The following is a 27,878-nucleotide window of genomic DNA, read 5'->3' as shown; positions in this document are numbered from 1 at the left end:
GGGGCGCGCGAACTAACCACTGCCCCACCAGCCCCCTGAATAGAACATGTTTTAATGTTTGTTCTTATGATTAGATTCTTGATCTAAAACTTAGGTACATTGGATTCTCACACTGAATGACGCTCATATTTGATCTACACCAGTTAAAAAAGCCCTTTTCTATAGAACTGCATTACATCATCAGCCATTATCTATACCTCTCATCCCATTTGGGGTCGCAAGGGGCTGGAGCCAAATCCCAGCTGTCATTGGGCGAGAGTCGGGATACATCCTGGACTGTACATCAGTCAATCACAAGGCTGACATATAGAGACAAACAACCAGCCACACTCACATTCACACCTACAGACAACTTTAGAGTCACTGATTAACATAAGGAGCATGACTTTTGACTGGGAGAAGCTGGAGTACCCGGAGAGAACCCACACATGCATAGGGAGAACATGCAAACTCCACACAGAGAGGCTCCTGTCCGACAGGGATTCGAACCAGTAACCTCCTTGCTGTGAGGCAATAGCGCTAACCACCGTGCAGCCCTCGTCAGAAACATAACATTTTAGAATAAAATGTTGTACAGACTATTTAAATAACAAGAAGTGTTTTTTTACCACAGATAAAGATTGACAGTATTATGATCTCAGGCTGCCAGAAGTGATTCTTTATTTACATGTAACTAAATAGCTTTTAATGATAAAACCTATTCTGTTAACTAATCCATTGATGTATCCAAAAAACTATTAATTCAGTGATATTGACAATAAATGACAAAAACTGACTCTTTTTACAGAATACATATCTTAAGTGATTCAGAAGTGCATTAAAGTCGACATCATTATGCAAACTGACTGACTCTTGAAAATAAAATAGGGTGGGTTTTTTTTTAAGCACCATTCAGAGGGCAAAACACATCAAACACATCTCAACATGTTTCACCAGAAACACCGATCATCAGTGAGAACTATAGAGGCACATGTCAAGGCTGAAAAAAAAATGATCTGCTCTGGAAAAATTATTTTTTTTTTTTACTTCATACAGTGAAAAATTGCATCCTTGTCCTTTGCAACAATTCATTGTTTGTTTTTGTCCCATTTTTGGTTAGTAAACAATGTGCTCACATGTTTTTTTTACTTTCAACTAATATTCTAGATTTAAGTTGAAATTTTTTCTTCAGAAAAAGGTTCCATCTTTTTTCCTCTCTGAACATGACACAAAATGACTTTGCTATAAGAGGGACTCTGGTATGAAGTTCCTCTAAGATTTGGATGTACTGTCAACGGGTTGAACACATCAGATTCAATGTCCATTATGTGCAGTTTGTCCTAATTTGATTAATGTAAACTGATACTGTGACTTTTGTTTTTATCAGTTAATAACCTTTAATGAAACTGGACTATGCCCAGTTGACCATTTTTATGGCCGAGCACCATCAGTGCGAGTGATCAGAGTTGGAAATGTTCGGCCCAGAAGAAGCTGAATCCAGTCCCAGCAGCGTGCCCAGGTAGGACTGCTCTCGGGGGTCCAGCATCTGATCGGGCCTCACAGGGTGCACGATGTTAGCTGGCTGGGGGGTCAGGGTGTATTTCTCTAAGAAAGCCAGGTCTGAGGATGCCTGGTATCCAGAGTTCTGCTGTTGAGCCTGCATGCTCACAACCCTGTGAGTCTGGGCAGAGAAAGATGAGGCTCTGTGTGCGCTCAAGTTTCCCTGCGCTCCTCCTGCCATCTGGACAGGTACTAAAGTGACGGGCACGCACACATTCCCAGGAGGAGGGGTGCTCAGTGTTGACTTTGGTTCAGCACTGTAAGACTTAGAGGGTTCTTCAAAGTGAACTGAGACTATTTTGTCCTCGCCGATGGTGCTGATTGGCTGTTCTGTGAACCGGGTGCTGTGCACATGATCCACATGGTACTTGAGCTTGTCCTTTCTTTTGAAGGTGGCGCTGCAGTGCGGGCAGTTAAAAGGGCGAGCGTCTGAGTGAATCACCATGTGCTTCGTCAATGTCTTCTTGATCCGGAATGTCTGGTTGCACTCGGGACACCTGTGGGGTTTCTCACCTGTCACAGGATCATGACAGGAAAAAGCACAGTTAGTTTTGAGGAAGACATTTATCGTCCAATCGTCACTCTTGTTTGTCTCCTAGGGCCGTGGTGTACTTTCTCAACTCTTTGCAAAAAGACAGTTTTAAGAGTGAGAGAGTTAAAAAATTTTAAAGTTAAAGAAATACTGCGATTGTTACTGCAACCGTCTAACAGTCACTCAATCTCATTGAAGTAGGGGCAGGACGAATACCTCAACCATCACCTCCTACATGTTAAAGTTTTACTGCAACAACTGTGGTCCTCCAGTAGTGTTGTCACTATACCAGAATATTAAACTCAAACGTATAATGATAGTAAAAATCAACAAAACCCAATGTTGGGTAGTTCAAAATGTGACTGAAGATTTGTAGTTTTTTTAAAGCTTCAGTACTTTTTGATACTATCGATGATGAAAAACATTGAGATTGTATTGTTTTAAAACATGTAGTATATCGACTCATCAATCTACTCTCCATACAAGCTTCAGCTACTATTCTTCAAGGTCAAAGCCCAAGGCAAGGACTTGGACAAAACCATTGGAAACCAAATGAAGCTAAAATGTCTCGGCAGTGCTCTGGAGCCCTCCCTGCTGGGTATTCATTTCATTAGATGATTGCAGTTCTCCAACACTCTCTGGTGAACACATGGACTCAGGCATCTTACTGCACTTGACTTCTTTGTTTCCTCACCTGAGTGGGTCCTGAAGTGCATTTCTAGACTGGACTTTCCTTTAAATTCTTTCTTGCAAACCTCGCACTGATGCAGAGCAGTTTTATACCTGTGAAAAAGAATGAGTATTAGCAGAGACAGAAACCAAAATAACACGTGCAAAACTGAGAAAGGGCATTCAAATGAAAATGAAAACTGCATTAACGACGGACAAATGATGTCCTTTAAAATGACTTTATTGATCACCTACTTCTGCCAAACTTTCTCTCCCAGGTGAATGCTTTTGTAGTGGACCGTCAGATGATCATGGCGCCTAAAACACTTCCCACACTCTTCACATTGGTGTGCTTTCTCACCTGTGACAAACACCAAGTTCAGGTAAATACTGACAGTAAAGGATGAAGAGTATTTCCCACTGCATGGTTTTATAAGGACAGAAAACTGTGTGAATTTGTACTACAGAAACAGAAAGAAACACAGGAATAACATTGCCTCTAGCTTTACTGTACCGGAGTGTATTTTCTGATGTTTGGTCAGGTGATCATGGCGTATGAACGTCTTCCCGCATTCGTCACACTCGTAGCGCTTGTCGTCGTGGTGGACTCGGAGGTGGAGCCTGTCCAAAGAACAGTTTACTCTTTGTAGGCAAGTTTTCCTCTAAGATTTCACAAACAAGCCACAATTTCCTCCGATGGCACTCACCTGTAGGAGCTGCCGTGACGGAAACTTTGGCCACAGATACTACACAGGTGAGGCTTCTCCCCGCTGTGGATCCTCATGTGCTCCTTCAATGTCGTCCTATAACAAAAGGGAAAAAAACAGAATCTAAATAAAGCAGCAAAGGATTACGTTGAATTTAATGCAGCTCAGCGTGCAGATTAAGAGTTTAACATATGGAATATATGCTTTTATAGACAGAACATTTCTCCTGTACCTTTCCCTTACAGATTTCCCACAAATGAAGCAGGTCCATTTCCTTTTGCCTCCATGTGTACACTCCATGTGCCTCTTCCTGTTGCCTGTGTCATTAAACTGCCGGCCACAAATCTCACACGGAAAGGGACCTAAAGATTGAAAAGGATACAAATCATTGCAACAAATGCATTGATTGATCCATAAACTGAAACTGTGATCCATGAGCACATATCACAGTAAGTCATATCTGGTTAAGTTTTTTTGTTTAGTCTCCACTATTCCTTTATATTCTCCTGTACATTCCTCACCTAAGTGGAACTTTTCTTGGTGTTTCAGTCGAGCAAACCTTGACTTGAAGTATTCGTCACAGTAGGTACATTTGAAAGGTCGGTCCTGTGTGTGCAGGATCATGTGCTCCTGCAGATGAGGCCTGCGGCTGAAGGTCTTCAGACAAATCTGATTCAGAGGGTTGAAAGGTTTAAGACTGTTATGTTTTTTTTTCCCAAAGAACTTATTCTGCACTTATGATCACCTTGGATTATCAGACATAAACAAGAACATACTGAGACTGAAAACAATTCTTACAGCACATTTCCAGCCTTCACTCTTCCTTTTCCTTTTGGTAAGAAACTCCTGGATGTGATCTGGATGAAACCTGACGGGACAACGAAAAACTATACAGTCAAACTGAGAACTACTCCTTGCACACTCTTTACTCATCTTGCCATTATTTGTATACCTATAACCTCTGTAAATATTGATGATGATAAAAACGATGACTAAACCTTTTTTTTTCCGAACAGTTTGGTTTATGAACAAATGCATACAAAACTAATGACATGACTTTTCATTTGCTTCAGCTAATTACTGATCAGCCCATGTTAGCACACAAACCATTACACCAAGTTGGTAAACATGGTAAAGAATATACATGAAAAAAAAACTTTTCAATTTTCCCTGTGAGCTTGTGAGTATGCTAGTATGCTAACAAACGTATGTTTCCTAAAGAACTTAGTATTTAGGAGAAAACTCTCCAAACAGCTCCTGAAAGGTGATTATGTCTGAAGGGTTAGCTGAGAGCTTTTTAACTTGAAACAGCATTTTTTTTAGACCTTAACAAACAAGTCGTATAAACAAATTAAAAATAGATATGACAGCAATGTTTGTTCAAACCAATATAATAAAGTAAGCTAACTAAGACAACATTGTTTTCTAAACACTGATTGTGATACATTTAGTATTCAGTAAATCAGTGTACATCTATTTGTAAATTAAAAAAAGAAGACATTACCAAGGTAAAGTCAATTTTGTTTAGGTGGTGCAGTACAACTCTCTGTGTGAAGTGTTGTCTGGCAGCTCAATTTGTGGACAAGATGTAAATTTAATTTATTTACACTAATAGATCTTAAATAATAAAAAATGGACTAAACCTATTATATACATTTTCTTTTTGAGTCCTCCCATTACCTCTAATATTTCTAACAGATATCAAAGCCAGAGAAATCCTTAATTTTATAGTTGTAACGTCCGTGTCTTTCGTGGCGGCTACCATGACAGAGCTGCCATGACAGACACAAGATGTTTATCGTTGCCATGGAAACACTGGACTCAAAGACCGCTGCATAAGAAAGCAGGATGCTACTGAAAGCTGCTGATGTTGTATGTGCTGCTGTGATAAAAACGTCATGTATATTATACTTGGATACATCGTCAGTAGACATGTTCCCTTCCTCAGGTCCGTTTTCCTGTGCGTTTTGACTCCGCTCAACTAGGAGTTTGTTTTCATAGAGCATGTGTGTCTGCCTGCGTGCATGTGTGTGTGTGTGTGTGTGTGTGTGTGTAAATAAAATTAAGATAGACTGCTGAGTTGGAGCGTCTCACCTTCTGACATGCTTGGTGAGTGTTTTCTTGGTGGCATGCAGTTTGCTACAAATGGGACATTTGTGCTCCTTCCTCGGGAAGGGAACGTCGCTGGTGTGCTTCTTCTTGTGCACGGTCAGGTTCGACTTGGTGGAGTAACGCTGAAAACAAAGGTCACACTGGAACGGTTTCTCTCCTGTGTGCACTCTGGTGTGACTCTCATACTTCCCTAATGACGCAGAAAAACTTTCATCAGTTATTAGAGGACAAAACAGGAAGATTACGCTTCTCTACTCTTCTAAAACTAAAACAATCAGAGCTTTTAAGTTTCTGATGCTGGCAACTGGTGATGTATAAGAATTAACATTGCTGTTTGAATTATTAGCTCTACCTCCTATTTTATAAATCAGCAGAAAGGAAGAAGTATCAGAATAATAAACAACAATTACGATTATCATTTATCAATCAAAAAAGGCAAAACTGTATTTCCAACAGCTTTCCAAATGAGATACTGCTTTTTTTTCTTAAATCAAATGTATTTATTTCTCGATTATCCTTGCCTAGTAAGTTGAATAAAGACATCAAACTAATAACCTGTTTTTGGCTGTGGTAGACTGTGATGAAGCTTTCAACAACTTTCTTATATTTTATACCACACCAGGAATCTAATTTTATTAACTAAATTAATTAAAAACTATAATCAGTAAAAACTGTAGAAGTTAACTAAACTTGTTTAAAGTTTTGTAATTGTTTTGTTTTTTTCATTCAATTTGTAAAGGGACCATGTACAATATTAAACATAAATGTTGCCATTGGATGCATTGTGCCAGTTAGCTTAAAACTAACTTGCATCTGCAGTGGAGTACATTACAAACACACACCTGCTACTATAGGAGCAGTGTTTCCCCTGAATGCATCTAGCAGCTGAGGTGCACAGCTGCTGAAATATGACCTGCTGGGCTCCAGCTTATCTCCTTAGAAACTAACATTGTATTAATTTGTGTTACAGATGTGACCATCGTTTTGAAATAAAATCATAAATAAAATAAAATTTCCTTTGGTAAATCTCTGATTCCTCCCGTCTTTTGCCATTACCCACGAGCCAGGTTATGGCAATAGGGTGGTTGTTGGTTGATTATTTTGTCCAATAAACGTTAATAATTATTTTAAAGAAAGTAATTTTTAAAAATGACACGCAACTAAAACATTGTTCCACTTCACCTCCGCTGCTCCTCCACCTGCAACCGAGGGGAAACACTGAGGAGGTTACTTTAATGACAGCACAGATTATACAGACGTCACTCGATGGTTCCCACCTGCGCGGTCGAAGGTCTTTTCACATTTCGGGCACTTAAGAATCTTCTTGCTGGAGGTCTGGATGATGACTGGAGCCAGACCTTCAGGATAAACTTTCCCCTGAGCAGAGCTTCCTGCTGTTGATACTCCAATCTGTGAAAAAGCTTGATATGCTCCATTTTCATCCAAATAATCTTGACTTGTAATATCATCAGGTGGGAAAACCTCCACAACTTCCTTCTGAGTGACAGCGTCCTCACTCATGTCTGCGTCCTCTTCCGCTTGCTCCACATCAACCATATCATCCGTAAAAACTGGTTTTCGTATTTCCAGTTGCGACACTTGGTTTCCCACAACCACCTTTTCAATGTCTTTAACTCTGTCTTCGTGTTCTTCTGTTGGTGATTCAGTCCTTGGTTGTTCCTCGGGTGTGTTGATGCACTCAAGATTTTCTCTTTGATACTTGGTGGGTGTTCTCCTTCTGCGAACTGATCTCCTTGTGATCTTCTCTGCTTCATTTGACAATTCCTGCCGTACACCAGTGTGACTCTTCTCCAAGCTGTTGTCCAGGAAGTTTTCAGAGCTTAAACGACAACTAGGAGGGCTCTGGTTGTTGGTGTCACCTGCTGGCGAGTCACTGGACGACATTTCCATCTCAGGAGTCCCTCTTATCTCATCCTGTGCTTTGATCAAACGTACTGAGTTGTTGTCACCTTCCTCACACAGCAGCTTCAGTATATCCATCATGTCCAGAAATCGGGCTGCTTCTATAAGAGCCGGGAGCTCACTCTCAGTAACCGCAAACTCAGAGGTGTACAGAAAGCCAAGCAGGTGCTGGAAAACAGAGTCCTCCACATGGTCCAGAGTCACATGTGCTGTGGCAGGGTTCTTGGACAGCTCAGCGTGGAAGTAGCTGCTCCCATGGGCCAACACCACCTTGTGGGCGCTGTAAACGGTCCCACCCACGGACACAGACACATCACAGAACCTCTGTCTGACCCGGTCCTCATTCAAAAACCTTAGAAGGTTATGGCTGTGCAGCTGCATAGCCAGGTGCATGATTTGTGCGGTGGATGCTGGGAGAGAGGATGGAGGTGAGGTATTTGTTGCCAGGTCGGTGCCTGGCTCTGTAACACAGTCATTGCTGCCACTGTCCTGCCTGCTGCGTTTGGTGCGCAGGGGATTACAAGGCTTTTTCTTCATTGGTGTTTTGTTTGTTAGGCCACCATGAATCATCCCTGAGTACAAAAGAAAGAGAAACAGATAAAACCTCACCCGTGCAAACTCTCGCATGTGATGGGTAGTGATTAAGATTTGATAGGATTGGGATAATAAAAATAGAAAATGGATTGGCAGGTTAATGTGTCTTTCTTTGACATCACAACAAGGTAATAATAGCATGGTAATGACATGAAGGGGACGTTGTGGTGAAAAGTTATAATAACTATGAAAACTGAGCTTGAAATGATGCCGCTTGATACTAACATGTGATGTACATCAAAACATTACATATCAAATCTACCACCAATAGTGAACACAGCCCGTACGTTCAATTTAAGATATTAACTAGCCGTGTTAACGTGCAGGACGGCCAAGAGGCTGTACATGCAAATTCGCTCTCCACCTCAAGGACCCCTACCATTGCGTTATCAGGCTAACGGGCGGGCCCCCTCCGAGGAGAGTGTTGACAAACGACCCTAAAAGCAAACTATTTTTACCTTCGTATCAAAACTGTTTTAAACAGCCTTACCTTTCAGACACGCGCCAGGTATTCAACACAATGATATGCTTCAGCTGAGATAAGAATTTAATAACATAGACGAAGGAACAATAATTTCCTAGATATCTGTTACGCCCCTCATCATCACCCTACCAGAAATGTCGGACACTGTAACAAAACGTTCTCCCATTGGCTGCTTCAGCTTTTTGTCCTATACAGCTCTTATTTTAAGCGTTAAAGACGACACACTTTAACGAGCACAAGATATGTCTCGACAAATGCAAACTATGAATAGTTGTACGAGTAAGTTATGTCTGTAACCCTGGAAAAGTGAAATTAAACGACGAAGACGTGTTCTAGCGAGATACAATTAGGTTCACGCGAGATTTCATAATCATGGGGACTCATGGGAAATGTAGTACGAAAGCCCTTAGGAATGAAATAATCAGTTGCTGGCAAGCATTTCGAAGTAGACATTTTTTGTACATTTTAGCGAGGGAAAAAAATGTACTCAGGTATTAAAATTTTCGGAATTGCTTTAGCTTGCTTAATTTACGTTTACTACACAGGCCTACTAGATAATAAAAATTCTACTTCTTAGTAATTTTTCTGATAGCTTAAGTTATAAACTACTATCAAATTGACTAATAATGAATATAAAAAAATTACCTGACAACCACACACAATGCGTTGTTATGTAACCAGCAAACATTTTATGAAAGCAGAAGTATTATCTCTACTTTCTTATCTTACTTACTTTGTCTATTTATGTTTCATATTTATATTTACTTTTTATTTTTATTAATATTATAGTTTTGGGTTTTTTGATCCTTAACCACTTGTTTCTATTTCTTTTACTGCTCTTACCTTCTTATTGCTGTTATCTTTTTTTTTTTTCAGCTCTTTTAGTTTCTTACATATTTTGAAATCTTTGGTCCTCTTGGTCTCAGCTCGTGTTGTTGGGTTCTTGTGTTACCTGGGTTCTTATCATGGTTCTTGTGTTGCCTGGGTTCTTATAATGGTTCTTGTGATGGTCGGGGTTATATATGTCTGTTGGGTATCGTGCATTTTGGGTTCTTTTCTGTTGAATTGTATTTAATTATTTTTAGTATTTTGCATTTGTTATGTTCTTGCTGTTGTTAATGTTCTTCTGTGTTTGGTTTAGTTTGCTTTGTTCTTGTTTGTCAAAGCACTTTGTAAACCTGTGTTTTTAAAAGGTGCTATATAAATAAAGTTATTATTATTATTATTATTATTTTTATTATTATTATTATTATAATATAATTATTATTACTGCTGTCATGTGCTCCTTGGCCTTTCTGATTACATATTTCTCTGCAGGCCTCCTTATTAAGTACATCCATTCATGATCCATACACACACATACATCCATACACACATCCATACACACAGACACACACACGCGCACACACACACACGCACGCGCACACATACACACACACACACACACACATGCATATATACACTTTATATATGTATAATTATACATATTTTCAACATGTATTTTTTATGTCTACAGAGCAGTTTTACTGTGATTACTTGTGAGGACATGAGTGACGTTTTAATGACAGAGATACTTACTGGATTAGGATCGTTGACCTAAGTTTTCTTTTAAAGACTGGACCTCGGTCCAGCCAACTGCTGCAGGCAGATACTCAACTGGGCACCTGCTCTTCTCTGCACGTGTGCCTGAGTGTGCACACAAACATTTAAAGTTGACGCCTATATTGTTAATGGTCTGTAAGTGGGGTTCATTTATTATTATTAATTTATTAAGTTGTAATCAAAATATTTTTTTATTTTTTCATATCAGACGAGGTTCACCATCAAGTCCCATTGTTGACTTCAGGTGGACCTCTTTTGTCACTTATATAAGAGTAAATTAGAGGTCTGTCTCAGGAAGGTGTTTGGAGTTTCTTAAATTAGCCTACTGGATGAACTTTCCCTTTGCGAACACATTTAATGTGTAAGACATTGTAAGTGCATTAGCTTAATCCCTCCTATCTGTCTTGCAGCGCTTGAAGAAGTTCAGTTAACGCAAACAGTACATGCAAGAAGGAGCAGAGCTTAAGATGGAGCTGCACACAAGTATTCCCCATCTGACCTAAGATGAAAATCTTGTCAAAAATCTTGTAATTTGGAGTACTTATTAAGGACAATGTTGAGATTCAGCGTGCATGTGTGGATATTATGGTTGCTTTATGCAGGTAATGTTGTTGTGTTTTTATGTCTTTTAAGGTTATGTTGCTTCATGTGTGTTATGAGAAGGTAATTCATGTATTTTTCAGATTGTGGTTTATTTATTTCAGCCATATTTTTCAAAGTAATGCAAAGTGTGACAGCCTGCCAGTTTTACAGTTGCTATTATTTTAATTTTGTCCCTTAATGTAGTAAACACACTTTATTGACAATAGGGTTTAAATGTGCCAGCAGTTAAATTTTGCCTATGAGTTAATAAGTAATATGTGGTGGTTTCATTTCCCCAGTTGCTTCCTCGGAGGAGAGCATCAGTGGATGTGGTCAGCAGCCATGCCAAAATGGTGGTGTGTGTGAGAGCACCGGTGGAGGTTACAGATGCATTTGCTCCCAACAGAGCCAAAAAGGACGTCTGTACGGTGGAGAGAACTGCACAACTGCACTTTCAGGCTGTGACGAAAACCATTGTGAGAATGGAGGAATGTGCTCTCCTTTACTTGTCAACAATCAGCACACTTTCACATGCTTCTGCCTTGCTGGCTTCACAGGCCCTGAATGCCAGACTCCCACCACTTTCTCATTTGAGTCCAGAGGCTACATGTACATTGAGACTCAGCTTCTAGACCCAGATGCTCCTCTTAATGTGACATTTAGCTTCAGGACAGCAAGACCGACTGGAACTCTCTGGCAGCACAGAGTGGATGACCTGCTCCTCAGGATTGAGCTGAAAGACGGGCATCTCTGCCTCCGCAGCCTCAGAGGTCAAGGCTCCATCAAACTTGTTCAGGAGCTGCCAGAGAACTTGTCGGACAACAAGTGGCACACGGTGGAAGCATCTTTGGGTGGCGGCGTGAGCCTCATCAAGCTGCTCTGCACTGAAGGAAGCTGCACCAGAGACTTCAGCTCAGAAATCCCTCTGCTTGAGCAAGCCTCCGCTCTCCCTGACCCAGGCACTGTTCGCCAAGGCCTCTTCATAGGAGTAGTTGGGAGGAACTGGAATTTGGGCAGAGCAGAGGATGAAGCAGAAAACCCCCCGCCTTTTCTGGGCTGCTTCAGAGATGTGTTTGTTGGTTCACATCTGGTGTTGCCTGTTGCAGCGCCAGGCGATTCAGACGCCCAGGCAAACATCACTGTGGGATGCAGTGACAAAGACAAGTGCGATGAAAGCCCGTGTCAGAACCGAGGGCGCTGTGTGAGCCAGGGCTGGAGGAGCTACATGTGCGAGTGCCTCAGGCCATATGAGGGACACAACTGTTCAGAGGGTAAGTACACACACACATTTACACTGTTGCATGTCACTTCAAAAACAGATCTGACTTTTTCTGTGCAAAGAAAAACCTGGATTCCCAGCAACCACTATCACTTCAGCAAACTTAACTCTTGTTTTTGTTATGAGGGGATGCTTTTAATGCTGTCCCACTATAAATCCAAGAGATGTTTTATATTCATGAAATTTGGGTGGCAATATCAAGTGAGAAACTGGTTTGACTGTATTATTGCTTTGTGTTGTCATCGATACAAAATGTTTTGCTAAAGGATTGATTTACATAAAGCCAAAAGCTTTAATCAGTGTAATGTATCAACAAACACAGTATATCTTTAATTGTTTTGACTGCCTTTAATCTGCCATATGGGGGACATTCATACATTAATTTGCATTCATTGCAGCATTGAAATGACACTAGTAGGCTGCTGTAAAAATGGCAAAGGTCAAGTTCAGTTCAACTTTAATCATTCCAATTCTGACATCTAGAAAGAGAGAGCCACCCTGAAAGATGACAAAGTAAGTCAGTAGACATGCAAGGAGCTTACAGTGCTAGTAGAAATAGCACAGAGTTATATAACTAGGAGGCATTCAGCAACACCTGGGCTTTGGATTTAAAAAACGTGTTTTTCAGTAGCTGACCTGGAGCTCCTTTACTTTGGAAAATCAGAGATGGAGTCACGCAAAGCAGAGGTATCTTAGGTTATTGGTGTCCTGAAGCTCCTTCCAGAAACATATTGGGAAATAGTCCATGACATCACCTGTCAGTCAAAACACACGTTTGCACAGTAAGGACAGATTACTGTCCTATTAACTGCTCAGGGTCGAACAATAGTTCAACACTTAGACTCATTGTAGCTTATCTTAGCCTAGCATAGCTTAAAGACTGGAGACAGGGAAATCAATTGTCTGTCTTGTCCTGATGTAGCAAACTTTACCTGCCAGCACCTCTAAAGCTCACTGATAAACACATTTTATCGTGAGGAGTCCTGTCACTGCCATATTGTCGCTAGCTTATTCAGTAAACGCCCAGCCATTTTGAGTACTGTACAGTACAGTTCGAGATCAGCAAAGAGATAATAGGCACTGCTTTGTCCAATTGGGGCACCAAAATTGACAAAAATCTAAATTCATTCACAGGAGCTTTAAAGACACTGCAGGATTTAAGTTTAACGTTGGCTTTCTTGACTTGTTTCTCCCTATACATGTGCAGAGTACATCACTGCAAGGTTTGGAAACAACAACCTGGACAGTTTCGCCTCCTTCTCATTAGACGATGACCCGGGTGATTCTATGACTGTATCCATGTTCATTCGCACTAGACAGAGCAGCGGCCTGCTCCTCATCCTGGCCAACAGCACCAGCCAGTACCTCCGCCTGTGGGTAGATGAGGGCAGGGTCAAAGTCCAAGTCAACAACTTTGAGACCCTTCTCGGTCGGAGTTCGATCAGTGATGGCCACTTTCATCTGGTGACTGTGAAGTTGGAAAAAATGGAAGCCGTCTTGTTCCAGTCAGCTCAGATCCAGGACTCTGTGCACATAAGGCCCGTCCATGCACATCCTGGGGATCTGGTTTTTGTTGGTGGGCTTCCAGACTCGAGGGCTTCTGCCTCATTTGGGGGCTACTTTAAGGGATGTGTCCAGGATCTGAGGGTAAACAGCAAGAGACTGCAGTTCTATCCCATTGCAACCCCGGTTGAATCTTACAGACTGCAGCAACTTATCAACATTGCCCAAGGGTGCAGCAGTGACAACGCCTGTGCAGTGAGTAATATCTACTCTGTTCTGTTCATTATATTGTCTTTATTGAGAACATTTTTCAATCCTTATCTGAACTTTAAATGACTGAGGATGTTGTATGACCGGCAATAGGCCAGGCTTGATGGATCTGAAACGTTTTTTTTCTTCATTAGGTCAACCCTTGTCTCAACGGAGGAGTCTGTTACTCCATGTGGGACGACTTCATCTGTAACTGCCCCCCGAACACTGCAGGGAGACGCTGCGAGAAGGTGAAATGGTGTGAGCTGTCACCCTGCCCTGCAACTGCTGTTTGTCAACCTCGATCCCAGGGCTTTGACTGTGAGTGTCCTGCGATGATCACTCATTCCAAATCCAAGAAACAACAATAACCTAAAAGTGCTCGACTGTGAGATTAAGAGTCTGGAATTGCCAATAGGATTTATGCAATGAAGAGTATATTTAGACAGCCACCATAAGCAAAACAAAGGCCCCCAGTAAATTGTAGGTCTATTTTTAGCAGCCCATTTCTGATCCTGCTTTGGATCTATTGAGGGAACTCTCTGTGGTGTACAGTACCCTTAGGACACTCTCTGCCGAGGCACTGATTAATTACAGGTTGACTGATTACAGAAGGGAACAGAGTTGAAGCAGGGATCCTATATAGGATTCCTCTAAGACCGGCTTATCCCTGGTCAGATTAAGTCTACCGCCACATGCCTGTTGAAGTTTGTGATGACAAGTCTTCCTGGAAAAGTCACATGTTCACAAAGAAAAAAGCAGGGGAGCTGTTGATCCGGAACAGCCAATACACCAGGAACCTGTGTTTACTGTATTATAAAAATACATTTTATTTATAGCAAACACTTAAAGACACTTCACAGAGTTACATACATTCAGACAAAGCAAGTTAGAGGAAATAAAAAAAACATTAAAACAATGTCACAAGAAGCAACATAAGCAGTTAAAAGCAGTTGTAAAAAGGTGGGTTTTGATCAGGGATTTGAACTGTGGCAGCTCGGTGAGGTCATGGATGTGTTTGGGGAGAGAGTCCAGAGGGAGGGGGCAGCAATGGGAAAGGCTCTGTCACCCCATAGACAATTCACACAAAACATTTTAATCTTCTCTGTTTAAACTTTTTTAGAAACTGATTTTGGAGTTGGTTTATACTTTCATACGGGATGGCCACAAAAACATGCATTGTTCAGAGTTAGTAGTTTTAGTCATTTCTTTCTCTTTGTGTCTTCTTTTGTCCTCTCACTGGTTTGAGGTAAGCTAGTCAGAAAATTAATGTCATAATGGACCATGTCACAATCAGGATTGAGCAATGTTTGCATTAACACAGGAGGACAGTTGTTTTGATATTTCAAACTCAAACTCTATGAACAGACTGTGAATGCATTTGAAAGTACAGCCTGTAGAAGAAGTCAGAAGTGTCTGGTTTCTGTACGATTCAGTAGGTATTAGGAAAAATGTATAAAAACACACAAAAAAAAGGAGCACACTCGACAGTAAACATAGTTTCAGGTGCATGACCGCAACAAGACTAAAAAGAGACAAAAGTCAGCACACAAATGTCCTTTAAGTTTCCTTTATCTGGGTAAGAACAGCAAAACATCAACGGACACGTTTCAGCACTAGGCCTTCATCAGCGTATAAGGAAAAATGTCCAAATGCAGAGGTGAAGTTGCATAATGGATCACCCACGATACAATTACAGAAACCATTGCCTATTGTTTGATGACAATTTAGTATAACATTGATTTCCTATAAGAAAATTTGAATAACAGAAATGTGTATAATTTAAGACAACTTCCCACTCAGACTATATGTCTCCATTGTCATGTTTCAATTTGTGACTCAAATTCTGCTTAAAAATACTGAATCGCTGGGCACCGGAAGTCTTCTGGTTCTCTTTTATTGTCTGAGTAGTATTGTCCAGTGGTGTTTCAGCGTGCTTTGGCTGTATGCAGGAAAACAGTTTCTGTGGAGCACAGTAGAGGCGTGGCCTCAAAAAGTTGACTATCGCTCCCAGAGGCTCAATTGTCTTCAGTCATTTTTTTGTAGCCTGGGGTTAAGTTTGCAGAAGCTACAGTATCCAGCATGGATATATGGATAGGGGTGGTAATTGGAATAGCTGGCTCTGTTTATTCAGTATCTTTCATTTCTGCCTTCTAGGTTTGTCTAACCTGACATTTCGGGCTGAGAGCAGCATTTTGCACTACCAGAGCAATGGGAAGATCAAGCGTAGTCTCAGCAATGTCTCCCTCAGCTTCCGCACAAGACAGAATACTGCCACCTTACTACGTGCTGAAAAACACTCAGACTACCTCACCATCTCTGTCCTGGACTCTAAGGTGGTCATGGAACTCCGGGCTAACAATTCAACCAGGGTCATAGTTCAAAGTCAAGGCCCAATCAATGACGGAGAGTGGCACAGTGTGGAGCTCAGCATGGAGAACCAGATACTCCAAACCTCCAGGTGGATCATGGTTTTGGATGGAGACAAAGAAAAGCTGAGTGTTTCCAAGGCAGCTGCGAGGAACCTGGATTTTCTCAAAGAGGGAGCAGACATTTTCCTGGGAGGACATAATCTGGAGGCAGGAGTGAACATGTCTGGCTGTCTGGGTCCAGTTGAGATTGGGGGACTTCCTCTGCCATTCCATCTGGACACAGAGATGAACTTCCCCAGACCTCAGGAGGAGCAGTTTGCGAGGGTTAACGGTAACGCTGCCCTGCAATATGGCTGCTGGGGATCCAGTGTGTGTGCTCCCAACCCTTGTACAAACCAAGGTGTGTGTGAAGACTTGTTTGATCTTCATCACTGCAAATGTCCATCGGAGTGGAAGGGCCCACTGTGTCAAGACCCAACAGATACCTGCATCTCCAGCCCCTGTATCTATGGCAACTGCACAAACCAACAGGGCGGGTTTAAGTGTGTGTGTGAGCTTGGGTACAGTGGTGACCTGTGTGAAATGGAGGTCGATATGTGTCAGAAGAGCAATTGTGGGGAAGGAGCCACCTGCATCAAAGGTTTCCAGAGCTATGGATGTCTCTGTCCTCAGAATAAGACAGGCCAATACTGCGAGTGAGTTTTTTCATAAATGATCAATATCCCTGTGACACCAAACTAAAAGTATCATAGACATACAGGAAGTCAAAATGTTCTGAGTTGTTCTGATTTAAAAATGATCTCTTTCAGTGAGAGAATTCCTGAAATCCCATGGTACATTGAGATAAGTCCGTAAGTGCTTTTGTTATTGTTTCACTAAACCAAATCAATTACATTCCAAAATTGGTAAAACAAAATATTGAGATATTTTTGTTGTTGTGAACTTTCATTTGTTCAGACTTCCTCAGTTGCCTACATCGACATGCGTTGGAATGAGGTGGAACTACAACTGCTATAACGGAGGGAACTGCTCAGAGGCAGGCGGCAGCTGTTACTGCCTTCCTGGTTTCACAGGACTGTGGTAGGGAACACTTAATGATATTTAATCCCCTTTACTCCTTAGAGGAAATGACCCAAATCTTCAACTAAAGTAGGGGCTAGTGACAAATAAACCCACATGGAGTCCCTAGACAGGTCCAAGAATTTAAGGATTTATAAATTCATCTCAGTAATACTTTTTTTTTTAATTTGCTATAAAAAATTAAAAGGAAATCGGTTTTCAGCAACAATGCCCAAACATCAAGAAACAGCCATCAGAAGAAGTGAGAATCTAACACATGAACATAGTAATATTTATCAGCTAAAGAGCCAGATATTTTCCACTGTAGTTTCTGTAAACTAAAATCAGTGCAAAGAAAATAATGATTACCGGCCTTCAAATGAGAAGGTGGCCAAAAGCACAACTTCAGACGAATGCTTATATTGCTTTGTACCAGCTTTCCAGAGACACTTTCAGCTAACGTGTCAACTTGAGAGGTGATAGTATATCACTGCCCCCTACTGGCCACAAATGTACCATTGAGGTTATTGAACACTTTCTGTATGTGCAGTAAAGTAACATTCCTAGCTAGTCCTCACTATAACAGCACTTTGAATTGTCATTTAGACAATAGACTGTAAATAATAAGGTTTAGACTTAAAGCTAGCCCTTACTTTCTGTTGTAAAATGTCATGTTTTTCTTGTCTTTGATCTTAATTTCTTCTCTTCTTGTTCTGTACAGGTGTGAGAGGGATGTGGATGAATGTGCCTCGGACCCTTGTATGCACGGAGGCTTCTGTGTCAACTACGTGAACAGCTTTGAGTGTGTGTGTGATATTAATTACACGGGGATACACTGCCAAATAGACGTGAGCGATTTCTACTTGTACCTCTTCTTGGGTATGTGGCAGAACCTCTTCCAGCTGGTGTCCTACCTCGTGATACACTTCGACGATGAGCCAGAAATAGAGTGGGCGTTCCAGGATAACGACTAGACCCCTCCCCCCTTCTCTCTGGTATGGTTGAACTGGGTCAAGATATATGCTCAACATGAACTTCAAACTCTGTGAACATATTTTGCAAACTTGGAAGCCCAAAAAAATCAAGTATGAATTAAATTTTTTTTCACCTTACCTGAGGGAAGAGGGAGCCACAACATCTGTTCCACTAACTCCGGGTTTCACTACTATTTGAGCTTATAGTTTTGACACATTTTAAGAAATACATTTATCCACATGGTGACAGTGGTGCCGGCCTCTAGTGATCAAAGTGATTTTACACACTATGTTCAAAAACTCAAGATTGTTGTCAGCACTTTGTAACTTTTTTGACTCAAGTTAAACCCATTCATATTTTTGTAAAGTTGTTTTACAAGATCAAAAGAATCAGGGTTAGTTGCCATAAATAAACAATAAATGTGAAATTAATTTGTATTATATCTACTAGTGTTCTGACATGATCAGTAATATAACCTTTTCTGTTGTGAACAGATTTATGTGAAAGTGAATATTACACCGTACTTATAATACTATGCATTTCATCTGCTGTAATTCTTATACTGAAAACCAGAGTTTGTAATGTGCCTTATGTTTTCACTCTTTATTCAAAGCACTGCGCTCTCATCAGTCACTGTTGTGTATCTGTTGAAGGCATTCAGTGATGTACATAAACTCATATTAACAAAATACATGATGTCTTTAGCTAGGAAGTTATGTACAAATAAACTCATACCATGTATAAACGGATGAAGGCTTTTCTTTATGCCGTGCATACAGAACCTGATATGTAAGATGGAAGGATAAATAAACGTTTTGAAATATTCAGAAACTGTCTGCTTTTTATTTTCAACATGTACAACTTCTATTATTCAGCAAAAAAAATAATTGTGGAAACCTATTCCATCATCTTTACAAACAAAGAACACACAGGTTTCACTTAGTCATCTGATAAACTTTGCTTATGACACAAAGCCTTTAAATGTGCAAATAAGATAAACACAATAAAAGTAAAACACCTAAACACAGATGAGGAAAGACACTTCAGATTAAATAAGACAGGCGGCCTCTACTGTAAGGTACTTGGTGCACTGTTGTTGTAAACGCCAGTCAACATGCCTGATTAAATATTGAAAATGTATTCACAGTAACCAAACAAATGACGATTTAAAAGGAACAGTGCTCCTGAAAAACGTCTGACCTGCTCCTGATGAGGTCCTTAATATGCACTCAAGAGTACTTTTAAGGCTGCTTCAGAGCTGCTCCTGACACCTACAGATTACCATATCTGATCAGTACAGCACGTTACCATCAGAACATACACACAGCTTTGAGTTACACATCAGCCTGGTTCATGTAGTCTACATTCACAGAGCTCTTTGTAGATCCTCTTGCGTATCTTTGGTATGTCCTTCTGTGAAAACTGCAGAGGTTTGGCCAGGGCAAGACATCTTGAATACTGTAAAGGATAAGAAAACAAGTTTGATTGTGTAATGATTGATCAGTTTAAAGAACCAGATCTTAAAATGGTTCACATGATGCTGATTAAAAAAAAAAAGTGTTGTTACCTCCAAGACAAAAACTCCACAGTCATTCTCGTTGGTCTGTTGTGGGACTATCTAAGACAGCAGAGGGAGACAAAAGACTGCGTCAGGTGCTTCAGGCCTCTGACTTTTAGTCCAAGGCCCAAATCACATGTAGTATTAACATGTGATTGGAACGCGAGTGGACGGCCTTCAGTGTGTGAACGCACTGAGGACGCATCATGTTGCATTGACATCGGATTATTCAGGTCACAAGTAGTCCCCTCAATTCCAATATTTAAGTGGTTTATTATTTCTCTGTTGAGTTTCATGGAATTCTTTTTTTTTTTTCTTATGTCATTACATCACATGAAGACACAGTTCATACATTAAAGCCACATGTGCACCAACATATGGGATATATAGTATCTTTGCTACTTGAAACCCCTTACATGTAATCATGTGAAGCTTTAATGAGGTATTTCAGTGTTGCTGTATTTGAATGATTTTTGTCCAGTATGGTTGTTGATGTCTTTTGTGTCCTTTATGTTATCATGCTCTTTGTGCACGACAATTCCCCTGGGGGAAATAAAAGTTTCATTTTGTTTTTTTTATTTCATATCAATTAGACGGGCTACATTTCATTTTTCAATATGGGAAAACCCTTTACTGACAAGAGAGGAGGCAGGGACAGCAAGAGCCAGTGATGTGTTCCCTGAGCAGTTTTTTTTTTTTTTTACAGATGTTTTGAAGAGCAGACGACAGATCTAACATGGAATCGTCTGACTCAATATCGGATGCACGCCGTCTCTTTTTTCTGTGTGCACACAATGCTACAACAACTCCGGGGGCGCCAGGAGCCTAGTGGTTAGTGTGCGAGACCCATGTACAGAGGCTGTTGTCCTCCAAGCAGGCAACCCGGGTTTGAATCCAACCTTTTGCAACTTTCACACATCATTCCCCACTATCTCTCTCGCCCCGATTTCTGACTCTATCCACTTTCCAATCTTTAATTAAGGTATAAAAAGCCAAAAAATAAACCTTTAAAAAAAAGAGACTCCAGCCTCCAGTGAAGATCTCTCAATTGACGACTAACCACAGAACTGTAGAAGAACATCAGGTTACGTGATCAAAGTTTTTCATCATGTCATCACTGCAGTCTGCAATCTATGCTCGTGCACGAGATCATTTGATCTTTTTTAAGGGTAATGAAGGTAGATGAGGCTCTGTGTTCATTTGCATAGAGAGCATTAAACTGAGATCTGATGACAAGTGTTTCATCAAGACGTATTTGGAGACGCATCATGGCCAGCTGTGCTGTCAGCGGACCACTTGTGACCCGCTCACCCAGTCCACCTCACTACTACCAGATCTTTAACAGCCTTCAATCAAAACAGGTTATTAAAAAAAATCTGCAGGACCCACCTCATCAAATGATATCGCCCAACCATTTTCAAAATCGGTTTGATTCTTCTCCTTTGCTTCTGTCATCAAGTATTTCAAAATGTTCTGTTCAAAACAAATGATAAAGACAAAACGTTGTAAATCGCGTTGCAGATCAGGTCTGTATGTTTGTGATGATGGCAAATGAAAATCTGCTTTTACCCTGCCAATCTTCTGAAGCACGTTCCCTTGAGAGTCATAGAGGCAGATCTTCTTTTTGACGAGGTCAGCTGTCACCAGACACCAGTGGACCTCCAGGTGGATCGGCACCAAAAGCAAACTCTTCGAAAACAAATTCACCTGCGTATGAAAGATTTGTTTTAAGTCCAAACACTCTGCTTTCTCCTCATCTCTAAAGGCAAACCTATCTTACAATATATTCATCATGCAGACTTAAATATACAGTTAAACACAGACATCTCCATAGCTTACACTAAGTGATCGAACATCATCTGTTTTAGACCTCACCTGCTTTGTCCATCTCTTTACACCATCATATCCTTTTGTCATGAGCTGCCTGTGGAAAAAACTGTTGAGGAAATGGACCTAAGAGAGGAGAGAAATTAAGATACAAAAAAAACATATTAAAGAAACTGCAAGTTTATGATGTATACTTGTGAATTGATGATAATCAAACATCTTTAGTTAGCTTCATAAAACAAATAGATATGGGTCTGATGGCTTTATCAAATTATTAAAGGCTTTAAGAAGTGTATTGATAAGAGTTTGTGAAATAGTACGATTCTCTGACCGGATACAGTCTCAATTGTAGGGTAATATTTTGATGAACTTTAGGAATAGTTTGACAATTCTTGTATGCACAGATTGTCTGTCTAAACTCCTGCATGTGACCTAGCGAACACTACCGTTTTTTAAACTATGGTTTTGGTACAGATGTGTACAGCTGCTGTTGTGTAGAGCTTGAAGGAAGAGAAGTCGTTCATCATAGTCACTGTGTCCATGCTCATATCAAGGCTTAAACTCTTTTATTTCTTCTGCAATGAGGCTGTTAAATGTTGACAGAAGTAAGAGATATACAGGCCAGGTCCTTTAACCTTAAGTATACTTTAAAGTGTTTTATTATGTTTTTCTTTGGAGCTGTGTTTTTTTAATTGTTTTTATGATCCTCATAGCAAAGACTTGGCAAACCGTGCGATTGCTCTGGTTTACATTCATGGATCTGTTGTCACTGAAACTTTAATCTCTGAATGCTGCTGTTTGTCTTCTTTTGTTTCCTACTTCATTAATGTGATTTGGTAGGCTGTAAATGAAATGTCTTTATAAATGAAAGTTATCTGAATATTAATCATTTATAGGACAGTTCCACAATGCAAACACAGCAGTGGAAAACAATATACCTGCAACTGGATAGGCTCCAGTCACCCTGAACGTTAGAAGCGGTATAGAAAATGGACGGATGAGCTTAAAGAGTGTAAAGTAGAGAAACTCAGCGTCATTGACATTATTAACCCCCTAACTCTGCTGCAGTATAAGTGGGGGGTTAGAGGAAAAAGTCAGTTGGGTGTAACCCATTATCCAGTGTAACCCCCCACTGGATAATGTCAGGACTTTTTCAGAAGTGCAGTGTATGTGTGAAATGGGTTATATAAACAAGAAGAGAAAGCAAAAATATGTAACTCCTTAAACATCAGAGAAATTGTCTAACTACTCTGTTTTTTATTGCTGGCCATATTCTAATAACCTGGATAGCTAATAAAACTTTCAACCATCTGAAATAAAGCTACTGCAGTCTTTTAATGGTTGGTTGTCATCATTTACATTTACCTTGTGATGGGCAGATTCCATAATCAATTCTCCATACATGTTCATCACCTTAAGCAGAAACAATAAAACACATACAAGTTCAATACAGCATAACAACAGAGGCTTTTGGGTTTTTCCACAAAAAAAATAATTTAAAAAAAATCTTCAAATGAAGTTTGAGTGTGTTTCAGGTGGTGTATCACCTGGTCGTTGAGCCAGTTCTGATCTGCCAGTGTAGACAAGTCATCCAGTGTCAGAGTGTGTTTTTTGTAGACCACCCGGAAGGAGGGAACAGGTGTTTGTACTAATGTATCTCTGTACTTCATCACCTCTGAAACGATGACATTTTTCCTGCACAGGTTGGGAAATACAATACAGTTGGTCTATATTAAAACATGACAGATACAAAACTGAATTCTCCCAACTTCATAAATCATTACTACTGAACAATGTGACTTAAAGAACACAGCTCTTGAGTGAAGAGATTCTTCATACAAATAGAAAGAACAGCATGATTCAAGGTGATTCAGACGGATTTACCTGTCACTGAAATCAGTGTTAAACCTCCTCTTCAGATGTCTCAACACATCGTTCTTTTTCAGCGGGATTAAACTTCCATACGTTCTGTAGAAGTCATTAAGAAATTCTGGAGAAACATGGAACATGAAAACACTGTCAGCTCCAATAGCCTTGAAAAACAGAAAATGAAGAGGGAGAAAAAAATGAATATAAAAGCTAGATTTTATTTTATTTTTTACTTTGGATGTCTTCTGCCAGAACGTTAATGCAGACATCAGCTTGAGAAGACACTGTTGTTTTTGAGGTGATACTCCCATCTGTAATGCTGATTGTAGCCTGATCCTGAGTGGCAGCAGTAAACTGTCCTGATTGGTCATCAACCTCAGGCCTTTGAGCTGGTACCATTGTCCTTGGTTCTCTTAAATTGGTAGGCACACCACATGCATCATTGTCTGTAGTCAACAGTGGCTTGACAGTGTGAGAAACTTCTGAAGGGTCAGACATTTTAATCACCTGTACCAAAGTGTCTTCTTTTTGAGGAGGGACAGTTTGACCGACATTCTCTAAAGCAACATTTTTGTCCATGACCAGATTCTGATGGGAGCTGGAGTCAGGCAACGTCTCTGTTGGACTGATAAACTCACACTTGTTGAGCAGGCAAATCTGTTTTCTCTGCAACTCCTCTGACCCCCCATTTTCACATTCAAGAGTTGATGTTCCAACTTGTGCATTTTGTAAACGTGGTGAGTGATGTGCTTGAACTCGTACTCCACATTTCTGTGACTGTCTGTTTACACCGAGGCAGGAGCCAGATCTCATCAGAAAAGATTGTTTCCTTGTTCTGTATATCCCAAAGCCGCATTTCTCTTTCTGCCTCCTCCACATCCAAAGCTGTAATTTACAGCAAAAGCGTCGCTTTGCTCGCTTGGAGAGGTGAGAAACTCCCTTGGTGGAAGACATAAATCTCCTCTTTTTCTTCGGGCATTTTGCTCTGCCACAGTCACTCTGGGTTCGATGCATTTAGGAGCCTTTGATTAGAGTGAGGGATGGAGAGTTGCATGGGAGTGTAGATTTGTGGGTATTCTCTCAGCAGCTGGAAGTGCAGGTCTGAACCACAATTTTTGGGGGGTTCTGTGACAAAGAAATACTCTTTTTCTAGGTCATAGTTCACTTCTGTATGTATACTATCCCATTATTTCAGATGAGCTGCTGTTAACTGAGCCAGTGAAGGCTACAAGTTGAAACCTCAGTCTGATGCTGATGTCCTTGAGGTGTTTATGAAACGTATTCAGCTGCCCTTGTATTTTCTTCGACCTCTGGTGGTTTCTTCAGCATAAACAGTCCAAATATCTGCTGCAATACAGAAATAATGAGATATAATAAGCAAGGTTTCCTAACAATAATATGAAATGCAACACAGTTTTATTAGTAAAAAGATGTATTTTTCTACTGTTTTTCAGGTTTCAAATGAACCATGACACTTGAGTCTGTGAACTACTGAAGTGTAGGCAGTGGTGGAGTCCGTGTCACTGACTACAACTACTGGAGTACTTGTGTTTACAAGACAACAACAATCGTATTCATTATTTTTTACTGCCAGCGCTTCAAAATAAACGCAATATTTTCATGAACTGGATGTATTCATTTGACAAATTTAAATACATTATAAACACGTTAAACCAGCTTCCTTTTTGAAATCAGATGCAGCCATTGCTAACACACCAATAATAAAACACAGTTATCTAGAACTCAAAAACTGACAGGAGCTATTACAGGGACAATTTAGCACTTTCATTCTTGATGTTTTTCTTTAAACGTGGTTTTAAATGCAGGAATATTACTTACAAAATAAGAAATGTTGATTTGCTGATTTTTCTTTTAACCATTAATATGTAGTTTCAGCATAAGAGGTTCTAATAAAATGTAACAACTGTGTGATATAAAAAGATAATCCCGACATCATACAACTGTTTCAATGCAGGTTAAAAACCTTGAGGACGCGCACGTGTGAGACACGTCAAGTAAGACAAGTAAGCTGACATTAATGTTTGACTTTCAAAAAGCTTTGGATCAAATACAGCTAACAGTTTTGCAATTCTTGTAGGTCTTGTTCTTGACACGTGTTTTCAAAGACCCTTGCTAAATTAGCCAACACAGCTTACTGACGGTCTGTGGGTAACAAATGGTGAGGGGATAGCCATAAACACACTGCCTTACCGTTTCTGTCTTGTTGGCTCGTTAAAATGTCCGAAGTGGGATGAATAAGGGTTTGATGACTGTCAACAATGCCAAGCCACCGGATTGTTTTTCTTTTTAATTTCGTCGGTTTGACCCTCTAAACCTGCAGCGCTTCATGTATACAATACATCGCACATTGAGCGTCGCATGTGGAATACGTCACTAATGTGCGGCCCAATCAGAGTTAACTGCGAAGTGTAGCTCAATGAAAATGAACGTTTGTGTTGATACATGTTCGACAGTTTAGGAAAGAGCAAGTACTGTAATTTTACGAGTTTGGTTGATAATTTATCAGTGCACTGTAACACATTTATTTCTTACAGCAGGGGCATGTCCAGACTTTGCTTTGCCCCAGGGTGGCCCAACTAGTGGCCCATGTAGTAGAAGTCTAGCCACAGTAGGCCTACACTAAAAAAATAGCATTTACTTTCCTTTTCTACCTCCACTTATCCACTACATTCTCTATAACAATAGATGTTACATCCCTGTGTACATTTTCTATTTTTTTAGAGCAACAATATGTAAGAATCCGCTTTGTGCTTGTCGAAGGTCTCTGAGTGCAACTGCACTGTCATAAAACGCACATGTGCTGTTTACGCCTCCCCTTCATTGACAACCTGCATTTATTGATGAACAGTGTGGCAAAGCCTGTAAAAGCTGTGAGAAGCCAAAGAACCATGCTGACTGATCAGGTAAATCCTATTACCGGGTTTAAATCAAATATAACTATGTTAGTGTCTATAGCCCGTTGTCTGCAAACTGTTGGCATGTGGAGTAGACCTACAAGTAGGTCTGTGTGTATTGAATTGTTACCATGATGTCCATAGGCTGTGGCTAAATGGCTACTTAAGTGAGGCTGACGAATTATGCTAATTGAGCTACAGTAGGTTTGTACAGTAAGGTTTCAAACTTATAAAGCTAACTTGAAGATATTTGTATGCAAGCCTTTGGTTAGATGACTTTCTAAACATGATAAAGCTGCTAAACACGAGACAACGATGAACGCCTAATGTCCCAGTTTAAAGTAAAGATACATTGAACTTCAGAGAACTACTTTTAGCTTGTCAACGTTGACAAGCTTTCTTTCATCATGGAAAAAAAGATTATTGACGAACATGTATCATCATATTTTTGGTTAACCAAATTTACTGTGTTACACTTTTTTGGAACAAATGAAAAACTAATGAGATACTAACTACTATTTAACCATTTGTTAATTAAAAATACTTGGCATAGTTACATAGAAACAAATGCCTAGTTAGTAATTAGTTCAAATCTCCAAACCCTTTCTTTTCTTCCTAATTCCAGGGAAAAGTTGAAACAAAAACCAGAAAACTTCCCATGATTGAAATCACGACCCCTGTGCATAGATCCTAAATCTCTACGTAGAATCTGTGGAGATTACTAGAGAACAAATGAACAGATTAGAATCAGAAATCAGAAAACGTTATTAATCCCAGGGGGTTACTGCTGGTTAGTTAGTTATTGGGTTAATCCTGAGTTACTTGTTAGCTAATTTTGTAGAGTTACTAATGATAACTTAAAAAACAAATGATGGATATGGTACACTACATTTTTATTAGTTAGGGTAGGATAGAAATGAGAAATTGTCTACTAGTTAATCATTAGTTAATAGATCCTGGGTAACTCCTTATCAAATTTTGTAGAATAGCTAATGATTACTTTATGGAGAAAAACTGAGGGATAAGGTACACAATATGTTGATTAGTAACTAAGGAGCAAATGAGGAACATACAAGGAATTAACTAACTAACCAATTACTCAACAAAAGAAGAACTGATGAACAACTAATTATTGGTAAACCAAAGCTACTAGCACCCTGTTGCAACACAGGTCAAATAGTTGGTTCTAGCATAATCAACTACATTAAAAAAAGAAAGCATGTAATCAGTTTAAAACCTGACCATGCATCACTCAAACCTTAATCAAGAAGCAGAAAAAATAGACTTAACAAGCACCTTTTACAGTCTTTCACATTGAACTGGCAACTACAACCTAATTGGAAGCAATCCTAAAGTTGTTAAGACTCTTGTCGAAGAGAACTTCTGAACTTACTTACTTACCATTTCCTCAGCTTGCTGTTGGCATAGAGCTATAATAGTGTAGTAAAGTAAATATGTGGGCGTTAGTAGCAAGCGTCCCTGTCCCTCAACTATGCCCCCGGGATGGTAAACATCCTCTTTGCGAAAG

General features: G+C 40.1%; 3 protein-coding genes across 4 annotated transcripts; 1 reads left to right on the top strand and 2 right to left on the bottom strand.

The window, feature by feature from the left end:
- Positions 1–637: 637 nt before the first annotated feature.
- zbtb41 (zinc finger and BTB domain containing 41) lies at positions 638–8,844 on the bottom strand. Its single transcript, XM_061044182.1, has 11 exons — positions 8,567–8,844; positions 6,837–8,054; positions 5,542–5,749; positions 4,246–4,315; positions 3,969–4,116; positions 3,680–3,809; positions 3,448–3,543; positions 3,255–3,361; positions 2,996–3,101; positions 2,766–2,854; positions 638–2,052 (listed from the first exon to the last, which is right to left on the bottom strand). Exons 2-11 carry the CDS (start codon positions 8,050–8,052, stop codon positions 1,427–1,429), a joined length of 2,796 nt encoding a protein of 931 aa, XP_060900165.1. The 5' UTR covers positions 8,053–8,054; positions 8,567–8,844; the 3' UTR covers positions 638–1,426.
- Positions 8,845–10,618: 1,774 nt separating this feature from the next.
- On the top strand, positions 10,619–19,000 carry LOC132978845 (protein crumbs homolog 1-like). Its single transcript, XM_061044179.1, has 8 exons — positions 10,619–10,764; positions 11,044–12,015; positions 13,231–13,781; positions 13,931–14,096; positions 15,933–16,842; positions 16,957–16,998; positions 17,105–17,227; positions 17,928–19,000. Exons 1-8 carry the CDS (start codon positions 10,716–10,718, stop codon positions 18,178–18,180), a joined length of 3,066 nt encoding a protein of 1,021 aa, XP_060900162.1. The 5' UTR covers positions 10,619–10,715; the 3' UTR covers positions 18,181–19,000.
- A 2-nt stretch (positions 19,001–19,002) lies between these two features.
- On the bottom strand, positions 19,003–25,825 carry LOC132978846 (uncharacterized). Of its 2 annotated transcripts, none has more exons than XM_061044180.1 (10): positions 25,647–25,825; positions 23,669–24,782; positions 23,451–23,556; positions 23,114–23,261; positions 22,932–22,979; positions 21,615–21,692; positions 21,309–21,446; positions 21,129–21,212; positions 19,749–19,799; positions 19,003–19,639 (listed from the first exon to the last, which is right to left on the bottom strand). In XM_061044180.1, the coding sequence occupies exons 2-10, from the start codon at positions 24,447–24,449 to the stop codon at positions 19,523–19,525; spliced, it is 1,551 nt and encodes a 516-aa protein (XP_060900163.1). In that variant the 5' UTR covers positions 24,450–24,782; positions 25,647–25,825; the 3' UTR covers positions 19,003–19,522. The 2 variants fall into 2 exon arrangements, with proteins under 2 accessions (XP_060900163.1, XP_060900164.1); XM_061044181.1 differs by having other exon boundaries at positions 21,309–21,428.
- Between the last annotated feature and the right edge of the window lie 2,053 nt (positions 25,826–27,878).

Source organism: Labrus mixtus, chromosome 8 (assembly GCF_963584025.1).
Source record: "Labrus mixtus chromosome 8, fLabMix1.1, whole genome shotgun sequence".
Taxonomy (NCBI): domain Eukaryota; kingdom Metazoa; phylum Chordata; class Actinopteri; order Labriformes; family Labridae; genus Labrus; species Labrus mixtus.
The sequence above is the reverse complement of the archived record's forward strand: the minus strand, read 5'-3'. Positions and strand labels throughout refer to the sequence as shown.

Coding starts and splice junctions, on each gene's coding strand:
- zbtb41 (XM_061044182.1), bottom strand. CDS start 8,052: ATGATTCATGGTGGCCTAACAAACAAAACACCAATGAAGAAAAAGCCT. Junction 4,316..5,541: donor CTCACCAAGCATGTCAGAAG/GTGAGACGCTCC, acceptor TTGTCCCGTCAG/GTTTCATCCAGATCACATCC. Junction 3,544..3,679: donor GGGAAATCTGTAAGGGAAAG/GTACAGGAGAAA, acceptor CTTTTGTTATAG/GACGACATTGAAGGAGCACA.
- LOC132978846 (XM_061044180.1), bottom strand. CDS start 24,449: ATGCATCGAACCCAGAGTGACTGTGGCAGAGCAAAATGCCCGAAGAAA. Junction 21,447..21,614: donor TAAAGAGATGGACAAAGCAG/GTGAGGTCTAAA, acceptor TTTCATACGCAG/GTGAATTTGTTTTCGAAGAG. Junction 19,640..19,748: donor GTGGAGTTTTTGTCTTGGAG/GTAACAACACTT, acceptor TATCCTTTACAG/TATTCAAGATGTCTTGCCCT.
- LOC132978845 (XM_061044179.1), top strand. CDS start 10,716: ATGTTGAGATTCAGCGTGCATGTGTGGATATTATGGTTGCTTTATGCA. Junction 16,999..17,104: donor TGGTACATTGAGATAAGTCC/GTAAGTGCTTTT, acceptor TCATTTGTTCAG/ACTTCCTCAGTTGCCTACAT. Junction 17,228..17,927: donor CCTGGTTTCACAGGACTGTG/GTAGGGAACACT, acceptor TGTTCTGTACAG/GTGTGAGAGGGATGTGGATG.